Below are 11309 nucleotides of genomic sequence, written 5' to 3' on the forward strand. Positions count from 1 at the left end.
AGAAGACACAAAAGTCTGGCGAGGGTGTGAAGACTTCAGCCAAATTGGCCGAAGAGGCAGCGGAAAGGCGCGAGCGTATGGAACGTTTGGAATGTGAGTGCATTAGCATTGTATACATAAGATAAATAAAGACTTTTTTTATATATATGTAATTGGAAAATACATATATCTTTTAATTATTTTTTTGTTTTGTTTTCAGTCATGACCACTGCACAAATCGAGCACGAGAATACACAACTTATAAACNGAGAAGACACAAAAGTCTGGCGAGGGTGTGAAGACTTCAGCCAAATTGGCCGAAGAGGCAGCGGAAAGGCGCGAGCGTATGGAACGTTTGGAATGTGAGTGCATTAGCATTGTATACATAAGATAAATAAAGACTTTTTTTATATATATGTAATTGGAAAATACATATATCTTTTAATTATTTTTTTGTTTTGTTTTCAGTCATGACCACTGCACAAATCGAGCACGAGAATACACAACTTATAAACGATTTATATCGACTGCTGAAAAAATATTTAGGACTGCGGCATTTAATCCGAGTGCTCAAGGTTAGTGAAAGATAAATATTTGTTAGTTAGTATTCGCGTATCATTTCAATTGTGCATTAAAAGGCAAAAATAATTGAAGGTCAGGAAAAATTGCCTTGAAGTTTTCAAAACAATAAAAATCATTCTTGAAGGTAAGAAAACTACCACAAGAATGGGAAAATTTATTATATATGCTTGTAAGAATTATAAATATTCAATGATTTCGAATGAAATTTACCTCAAAGGTACGCGGCCCTTCCAAAAAAAAAAGACCATGCTACTAGCACTACCCTGCATTTCAAGACATGAAACGAAGTATTTACACATTTCCTTCTGTTCGAGCGTTTCCTTTGTAAAAATTTATTGTTACATTTTATGTACAATGTACATTGTACATATATATATACATACATAGGTTAGGTTAGGTGGTTGCTCCATGTGTCAGGGCCTTAGACAATTAAGAGATTGTCCTTTGTGATATCACATTCTGAACATTTGAGCTCATTTGAAGCCCATATATTAAAGAGTGTACCACAAGTGATCAATAACAACCCCAGCCGTTCTTTATCCGGCGATAGCGGTTTAATAGTACATTTCCTGGCAAAATCGTCAGCCACACTGTTCTCCGCTATGTGACTGTGACTCGGAACCCAAGGTAGCCGAATAAGGAAGTATTCGGACGCAACTGAGAGAGAGGAGCATTGCTTAACTTCCGGCTGAAATAAACTCTGCAGCAGTCCAGAAGCCTGAACTTAGTACTGATGGACTCTCGACAGAAGACGCCTCTACCAACCTTTCCGTCCAGTTACGATCCATCCGTGATGATGTTGACTGCTTCCCCTCTACAGAGGTGAGTCCAGACATACCGTTACTGCTTATCCATGGCAGGAGGATCAGGACCACAACAGTTTCACCTTGCTCAAGGTGGAGCAAAAGACTGGCGGATACCGCCCTTAAGTGTTGGAGTTTAATCTTAAGGATCTTCATTCCCCCGAATCCTCTCCATGAGTGCTAGCTCCGTGGTCTCATTTCCAACGTCAACCCCAAGAAGCAGCCTCTCTACACTGTAGATGGATCCTCCGTCCTCAATGCTCTCAGCATCCGGTGGATCTGATTCCCATGTTAACGGAATCAACGGCCTCCCTGCTTACCTCCCACGCTACTAGAGGCTGAGGGTTATCAACTTCGGATCCGGTCGGCAGGTTTCTGAGGACCACCTTCTGGGAGCCATAGCTTATGACTCCCTTGGTATCGCCGTGAGCACCAGGGACTCTGCATTTGGCAGTGAAGAGCATGGCTCAATACTCAAAGGTAAGGACATGATTGTACTACCACCCACTGATAAGGTCTGATCATGATTCAAGTAAGCCCCCGCACCAACAACACGGAGAGAACGGACCTACAGAAAACTCTGAACTCTAAACTGAGGATACCGAGTCTCCAGAGTCTAGTACAGAACACCAGTAGTTTCCTTCTGACCCAACTGACGTCAATTAGAGTTACCAAGTGAAGTCCAGCGCTTCCCTATCAGGTGTTCCCATCGCTCCGGTATTGACCGAACCATCAGAATACAGTTCACATTGCGACGTCTCACAGCGTGACCCTATAGACAGCGTCTTCCTGCTTTACGACGGCGCTACTGCTGTCGTCGCATGAATTGTTGCTGTGGGTTTGCCTAGATCACAATTATTTGCTCAGTGGCCGTACGTTCAGAACGATAATTTTTTTCACTTGAAATAGTTGAATAAGCAGATTTAACACACTGGAAAGTCGATAAGCCTTAATCCGTTAGAGAAAGGTTCGTCGTGTGGGCATCAGGACCGTTTACAAGTACGATTTATGAGCTCATAAAAGTTATCTTTGACCTACAGTATTTTTCTTGCGTTGAAGCAGGCCGAACTTGAACGATGTGTTGAAGAAACTCGCTTTGAAGTGGATTGTGGCGAGTGTACTTATATTTGGGGACGAAGTGTCTCTCCCACCGTAAATCCATAAAATGCGTCGCATAGTCCTATTTTTTCTTACCGTACCGTTTCCACTGCATCTTTTGGGTGACGGTTATGTACGCCATTGCACTAACGAGGACATCAAACAGGTGAAGGTCTTTAAACTATAGCAGGTGCACCCCCTGTCGATCAGATGCAGCCCACTTCAGTTAGCCCTTAAACCGAATAATTTTGAGTGGCCCCGCCAAAGCTCCCTCACTTCTGGAATGGTCGTGCAGCTGCAATCAAGCAAGACCCATAACGATCATTTCACTCGATTGCCCACTTTTCAGGTCAACCAGCAATTTCAAGCTCATTAGTCTCGACAATCACTTGAATCAATATCTCTCGGTAAAGTGTTTTTAGGAATTATCGAATTATCGATCTAAAGTTAATTATTTTATTTTAAAATTGATTCGCATATTTTTCGTTTCAGGAGGAATATGGCAGCTCAAAAATGTATCCGATCTTCCCGCGCTACACAATGCTCAAAGATATGATTAAAGGCATCATGCACGATCCGGATTATATGGAAGTTTGCCATGAAATAAATAACTGAGTGGTAGACTAAAGAATAAGCCGAGTGAAATGTGGTCAAGGATGCACCATCATACATACAAACATGTGTATGTATAAGCAGCAAAAAGATGTTAAAATATTATAAAGGAAAAAAATTAATACACATTTGCAAAAATTCATAGCATAGCAAAGTAATCATCAAATAAAAACACAAACAAAGTTACTAAGGCAGAAGTAGTCGACTTGGATAAGGGGCTTTAGTGGCTTAGTTTTTAAGTTATATACATTAGGTAAATAATGAAATTTACTAAAAATACATACACAAAATGGCTTTAATAAGCAGTTCACTAGCCAATTTAAGTTCTTACTCGTATAATGGAAATATTTTATAGGCAAGAAAACAAAACACATACTATACAAGAATTTAAACAGTGTTCACTGGTACCTACATACATACATGAAATACACATATACACTACATATACGGTGGCAAGAATGTAAATAGGACAGAGACATTTAGCAAGTTTTAGCTATTTTTCTTTGTTTACAAATTTTTATTTTTTTTTATAAAAGTGTGGCTTAAATACTTTCCAAAAAACCCATGTAAATTAAAATTTCAAAATTTTTTGGAGTACGCAGTTTTATTGCACATTAAATTTTAGTATAAACTGCAAGTTTGAAGTAGCTAGGGCTCATTGCTGATTTTTGGGAATTTTTTGTTTGCACATTTTCTCCATACAAAGTATGTTGGACAATTTTTTGTATGTATAAAATGAGCAACACCTACCTCAAAAAATGGCAAAAGTAAACGGTGAGTTCTGGCTATTTAAAATTTCCCTGGGTGCTCACAATGTTTCAAAGAAATCTAATTGAAAAGCTCAAAATTTTGACAAAACTTTGTCGAATTTTGCTAATTTTACTTACATGGTTTGGTTAGGCAGCGAGCTACACTTTCATAAAAAAATACTAAACATTTAATAAACGAAAGGTAAATAGCAAAAGAATGCTAAAATGACCCTTTCCTATTTACAATTTCGCCACTGTACATATGTACATACATACATATATACATATCTGCATACAAACATACATACATGCATGCTTACAAATATTTTTTGAAAAATATGTATTGCTGTTCTATCTATGTGCATATAAAATTTACCTACATTACTGCCTTTTAGGTAAGTAAAGATATCAAAACGAGCTTTCCACTTGTAACACTTGCCAACTAAAATGCCGAAATTCGTACATTTGGCAAGCCAGTTGCAAGGACAGGCATAGTCAACCACAAAACCACAACACAACTACACATATATGTATGTATATATATATACTATCTATGGTATGTGTATTATACAAAAACACTAGCAAACTTTAGGTGAAACACATTGCATATACAAACATACTTGGTACACAAAAAGTAACTACTTTTAGTAGCTCAACTTACTTAGAGTTAATATGTATAGGCATACATACATACATACCATATAGAACATACGAACAAATACATATACCACCGAACAAAGAACTATAGTAAATCGGACGCCAGCCAGTGTACTCTGGCCCTACGCTGTGGTGGCCTGCAACAGCTAAAGCTGTAAAATACAAATAGTAAATATCAACAAACACTTTTACTCCTACATACATATAAATGTGCGCTTAAATTGCTTTCTAAAGAATTTACTATCTACAAACGACATACAATAAAATACTAACAAACATTACAACAAGCAAATTGTTAAGGATAACAGCCTGTATATTGGGATTCATCCATGTACATTTACATACATACATACATATGTACAAGTAAAAACCAGTATTTATACACGCATAATTTTATACTAACAAAAATAAAATTGCATGCCTATCTGTAAGTGTGTACTGACAATTAAATTTATAATACATGTTTACAAATACATACAGACATACATACATACATGCATACCAACCCTGCAGGGAAACCGCGGACTGGTGTATAAAATTTCTAGTTCCGTACAAGATCTTTATCGCGAAAAACGAACCAGTCCGATAGTAAGTAGATCCCCACCAGTTCAAAATCAGCGAAATGTGGGACTCTTAAAAAAACTATTTTATTTCTCTTTTTTCATTAGAAATCTATTCTAAAGTGACGAATTTAGAACTGGTTCGGAATTATAGAAAACGGGACACAGAACGAACTAGATCTTATTTGTCGAATTTAGAACTAATTCGGAACTATCGAATAAGGGATGCAGCGGGGGGCTTGTTTACTTTACAAAGATATGTGTTCGGCGGCTTTTTCGTTCAAATACGCTTCTATTCTGTGCTTCGCAGATGCTATTTCATAGTTTGGTAATACAAAACAAAGCTTTGTGTTAACATATTAACATCTTGGGGACGTCTGGAATCTAACCAATAACAGCGATCACCTCTGCAAAGTCAGCTACAGCCAAAGGTATGTAAAGGTACATTTCTTACAATCATTCGAATAAATTTAATTTCAAATTGAAAAAACGTTTCTTTGAACATAATGTAAAATCGCACACGGAAGAACCGAAAAGATTGAAAAATCATGATACTTTTTTCTTTCGTCTGGCGATTTTAAAACTGGTTCGGAACTACAGAATTTAGAACTAGTTCGGAACTATCGAAAAAGGGATGCAGCGGGGGGCAATTGACAATTCCTAGGACATCGCCATGTTAAATTCGCCAGTTGCTTGCATGCAAAAGAGATTTATCGCGAACCAGTACTGGGTCTAAATGTACTAGAAGCGCCCCAGTTCAGAACTAGAGATTTTCCCCACAGGGAATATAATTTATGCTACATGTGAGCATACCTTCAAATAAATTCACAATATTTATAGCCACAATTGTAACATGTCATCCCAGTGGGCAACATAACTTGTGTGCATAAAGACACATTTAGTGAAAAAAAAAGTTCGAATATTAAAAAAACTGTCTATATCTATATCTATAGTTTTTATAACAAAATAAAACACCAGTATTTGAGGTACATAGCATATAGCCAGCTATGATATTTCGGCAAATGTAAACAAGAAAAAATAATATATTTAACTACTGTTTACACAAATACACATAAATGTTTTAGATAATTTAGAAAAAAATCCATAACAAATGGCATAGACACAAACATGCATACATACATAAATATATATTAAATTATAGATAGACAATATAGAGGAATTATTCCTGGAAATTAAACAAAAATCAAAATTAATTAAAAAATAATAATTGCATACACAAAATTAAATATTAAAATTGTAGACTAGTAAATTTTTGTTGAAATGTTCAGCGAGGAATGGGCTATAACCATATATATGTATATGTAATACTTCTATATTGATAGTACATTCCCCAACATCGTCGATATATTAAAAAAGAAAGAGAGATCCGATAAGAGAATGTACTCAAAATAACAATTTTGCTTTTCAAAATACAGAAGTGGTTTAACAGATTCTTATTGAAAAATCATTTACACGAAAAACTGACAAAAAATACAACATTTGTAAATCTACGATTTCGATAAGTCTCTTTGCATCTGAAAGGTAGTGTCTCAGAGGTGGTCCCATACCAATCTAGTTTAGATCCGATCATTGGATCATGAAAAAATTAACGGTTTTGTTTTTGCTTAAAAATTACTTGTTATAAAAAAAATCAAAAAAATTTTAGCTTAAAAATTTTGTAAATATTGAAAACGAAACACCATTCATCCATTTTTGACCGCCATTGTATGCGGCTTGAAGGAAGCATGAGACCGTCAAAATATGGGTTAGCTTGTGTAATTCCCTGAACCGCTCCTGTTATGATATAGCATTTAATTTTAAGTAGTAGTTTACAAATATATACGTATCCTTTACAATCACAAAAATTGGCATAGGCTGGCTGTCTTTCTTTGATTTCGAATTGAAACCACATTGCGATCATATTGTACTAGCAATATAGATGTATTACATATTGCATATATAGCTATAACTATATTAACATATATAATTACAATATATACCATACCTAATGGTAAATAAAAATCAAAACGTTTCTGTTAAATTTATATTGCAACTCTGATCATATTAGAAAGTTAATTGGTTACTTACACAGAGAAATTCTCGTTTCCAAATTTAATATTTACATACAGATGTTCCTTCCTGCCTTTCTTCCAAGCTGGGTCTACTGATTTTGTTTCGCGTTGGTCAGATCCTGTAAATAATTTTAAGAAAATTTGAATTTATTATTTTATAACCCACAGGAATTGGTTTTTTTTTTTCAATTTAGTCTTAACAAAGCTTTTTTTAGATCAAAGCAGTCCACAGTATCAACAATGTCACTTTTTATTTAGGTGTTTAGAAATTCTAAATTAGAATGCCGATAATATATTTATTTCATCGCCTTTTCCGAAGATTAAAGTAGGTTCTTTATCTGCACACAATTTTTTCGACAAATAATGCAAAGATATACATACATGTTTTTCACTATAATTAGGTAGTTTTTTAAATTCTATTGCAAAACATTTTAGTTTTAAAACTAAACTAAACGTTTTTAAAAAGTTTCACATATTATTTTAGTTCTTGAATATTTTGCATTATCCTGAGTTTCGCCCGAAAAAAAAAAAATCACCCGAATGTGAAAAGTGAATCGGTTCGGAGAAAATGAAACTCATGATAAGGCACAATTCGTTGGGTCAGTATTCTAAAATGTTTCATTTTAGTTTTGAAATTACGCATTTTTGGTATTATTTTTTTCATTTCGTTTGTTCTCCCATGTAATCCCAAATAACATATAGATATTATAACGATCGTTTTTGTTTTTCGAATGTTTCGTTTTAAAGACGTAAATACAATAAGATACTGCATTTTATATTTTGTATGAAGTAAAATTGTATCAAAAAATTTTATTTTACAATTTCTTTTTACCAAAAAAATATGTATGTGCCGGTTTGCTTATCTAATAATGCTGGATGTCCAATTGGCATTAAATGGCAAAAATTGTAATGACAAAGTTTGGAATAAAAAATATTCGTGCCATTACGTTAAAAAATAGCCAATAAATTCATTACCACATGGCATTTTTTAAATTCCTCCAAAATTTTTGTCATTTCAAGGCCTTGGGGAAATTCGGCATAAGTTCTTTTCCAGCATTTAAGCCACACCTATAGGATACAATTTTATTCAAGAATAGAGGCTTCTTATTTTTAGTGGGATTATCTTTTCGAGGAAATTAAGAAGGAATTTTCTGGATTATTATTAGGTTATCTAATTAAAAGGTGGCCGCTGTGGTGTAGTGCTTTCACCAACATAAAAAAAAATATATAAAAGTTTTTTCTAATAGCTGTCGGCAGGTAATGGCCAGGGTGTCCAGATTGTTAAAAAGTGCAATTTTTGAAAAAAATCGCCAATTTTTTTAAGTAAAATTAATGAAATCGAATTAACAAATCTTTTATTTTAAAAATGAGATCTTGTAAAAAAATGTTCCCCAAAATAAATTTTTTTTTCTGGTTTTTAGTAAAAATTGGTTGTAAAATGAAGGCTCCGGCGCATTATGAATATTAAATCCCAATTTTGAACCACTGTGTACTGGCTTCGTTGTGCAGTATAAATTATGGTAAACGAATTTTGGTAGCAAAGGATGGCGAAGTCCTTGAAAAGTATTAGGCTTCATTTTTCGCTACAGTAGGGGAACTTTTACAATTAAATAACTGGTAAATATTTGATTTAAATTACGATATGGGTAAGGTACTTTTATCATACAAGTTGTATGTACGTATTCCCAAATAATTTTGAAAAAAAGTCCTTTATTTTACGTTGGTTAATATGGTCACCGTAAGCATACCGATAACGCATTGGGTCTTATGCATAAAAAGGGAGCTTAAGCTCCGGTACTCGATTCTCGGTGAAAATTCTTGAGCGATTCTCATTCCATCATTGCAAAAATTGAGTCTGAGCTGAAGCTTTCTTTTTATGCACGAGGCCCATTGTGTAAGCGCTAATCTAATATTATTATTACATTGTGATATTAATTAAGTAATATTAAAATCTTCTATTTATATCTTCGTTCAAGATAAATGAGTCAGCGTAGTCTGGAGGGATTATATGACATATAAAATTTCCTTAGATATTTTTAATTAAATATTATTTAAGCATTTTCCAATAGAAAATATGCCAAGAAGTAAAAAAAGTGTTTGCGATTATATTATAAAAAAATCAATTCGTTTCGAATTCCAAATTTATTCTTTCATAATGAAGACAGTGCTTTGTAGTACAGTAATTCTGTTGCATAGCGAAGAAGCTAACAATGATCAAAAGCATAAATTCCTAGTTATTACTAAAGCATATTCATATACATACATATGCATAGTTAAGCATGTACAAAATTATTGATAGCTTATATATACATAAATATATATGTGTTTACATACATACGTACATACATACATACATACATATTGCAAGAAGGGTGTCGGTCGTATTGTTTGTTCTAAGTATGTCGTAAACTTTAAGCGGCTAAAAATATATCGAAGAGGTTGGCAGGATACCAAGAAAGTCATATTCAGGCAGCTTATGCAATTCACTTCCAAATGAATTCCCACCAAAACCACTCTGAATTCAAATTGAAAGGGTTGAAATTCACTCGGAACAAGATTACAGACTATCAAAAAAAGTTAAAGAGTTTTTCTCAAGTAGGTTTTAAAATTTATCCGCCCTTTAAATACAAATTTTGTTTTGAGTAAGCGTAATTAAAGGGCAGATAAATTTTAAAACCGACTTGAGAAAATTACCACAGACAAAAGTCTTTCGTAAAACAGTCGCCTGTTCTGGCAGTTATCTTAAAAGCTCTTTACTGTCTTTCGAAAGACTATGCTGTTCGCCTGTTATGTTTTATTAATTAAAGTAAATTTAAAAAACATATATTTATCTTTTTTGAAATAATTAAAAGTAATAAATAAAAGAAATTTAAGTAAAGCAACAATAAATAAAGGAAAGATTTTACAAATTAAATGGAATTCATATAAATTTTTTTCTAATTAATTAAATAAAAAGAAAAAAAAATATTAAAAAAAGAAAGAATCGTGATCTTTCTAACGGCACGGCACGCCTATGCTCTGCTCACTCGGCTATTGCGACTGGCGGAGCTGCTCGAGCTAAATGACATACAAGTGCTTTCTCTCTAGGTTTTCACCACGATCGGTTATTTAGAGAGCTTTTTTTCTAAGACTTTTGTGCTAGAATAACAAAGGTCTTACGAACTATCGTGCCATCTGTCTTTCATTTGTCTTACGAAAGACTATATACTGTCTTAGCCAGAATTGCACTGTAATTTCTCTAAACATTTATTTAACCGTTTTTAAGACATGTGAAAATACGACATTTGTAACCCGTTGTAAACCACCTAATTGTAATCAAAAACTAAATATATACATACATACATACCAATTATCGTTAAATACAAAAAAAAGATATTAAATTATACGCTTACTTAAAAGAAACGCAGAGTTTTGTTATGTCGTGATTTTCTAAAGCAAAAAAATAATAGTTTAACAAATGAATATAAAATTTATTACGCAATAAATTGTTTAACATAAATTAGAATAATTAATAAGCTTAGAATATTAAAAAAAAATATATATAAATTTTATAGTTAACTAAAAACAAAGCTTTCTTAGCAATAATACTACACCACTTTTGAGTAACACATATACATATGTACATACATATAATAAATTTGCATAGAGTGGAAATGTTAAATCCTTAGATAAGCATATTGCTTCTGCATTTAATTTTGTTAAAATTTTATTATTTTGACGCGTGAGAAATGCTTACTCGAGATAGGAAGTTTTGTTAAAAGACCGCGTCCTTTTACGAATATATTTAGTATAAATATTCAAAAAAAAACTTAATAAATAAAAAAATGTACGAACTTTTTAAGTGACTTAGTAAAGGTCGTAGAGCTGGCCGGCTAATTAACGGAGCTGTTTTCAAAATTTTTCTAACACCCTCAAATTCTCAACTAATTCCTAAAAAACCTTTTCGGCACTAAACAAATTTTAGCTCGGTTACTTTTTAACCAATTTCAAGCTTTTATTTGGCCTTATATACGTACATACATACCCAGTTTTACTCCGAATTATACATTATTTTCGAAGTAACGACTTAAAGAGACTACTTTTTTTTTAATTTTGGGGAAAAATGTTGGCGAAGTGAAAATATAGTGCAGACTGTTGTAAACTCCAGACTTATTCCAGCAATTTTTCACTACATAATTTTGTATGTGAAATCGGTTT

General features: G+C 33.4%; 1 protein-coding gene across 1 annotated transcript; it reads left to right on the plus strand.

The window, feature by feature from the left end:
- Positions 1-5: 5 nt before the first annotated feature.
- LOC108376166 (uncharacterized) lies at positions 6-3132 on the plus strand (the record flags this gene model as incomplete). The annotated part of the gene is made up of 3 exons (XM_017632353.1): positions 6-93; positions 448-554; positions 2955-3132. Coding segments are annotated over 3 exons (318 nt in total), but the record flags the coding sequence as incomplete, so codon positions are not given.
- Between the last annotated feature and the right edge of the window lie 8177 nt (positions 3133-11309).

This window comes from Rhagoletis zephyria, unplaced genomic scaffold (genome assembly GCF_001687245.7).
Source record: "Rhagoletis zephyria isolate East Lansing unplaced genomic scaffold, Rhagoletis_zephyria_1.1 Rzeph_scaffold_09976, whole genome shotgun sequence".
Taxonomy (NCBI): Eukaryota; Metazoa; Arthropoda; class Insecta; order Diptera; family Tephritidae; genus Rhagoletis; species Rhagoletis zephyria.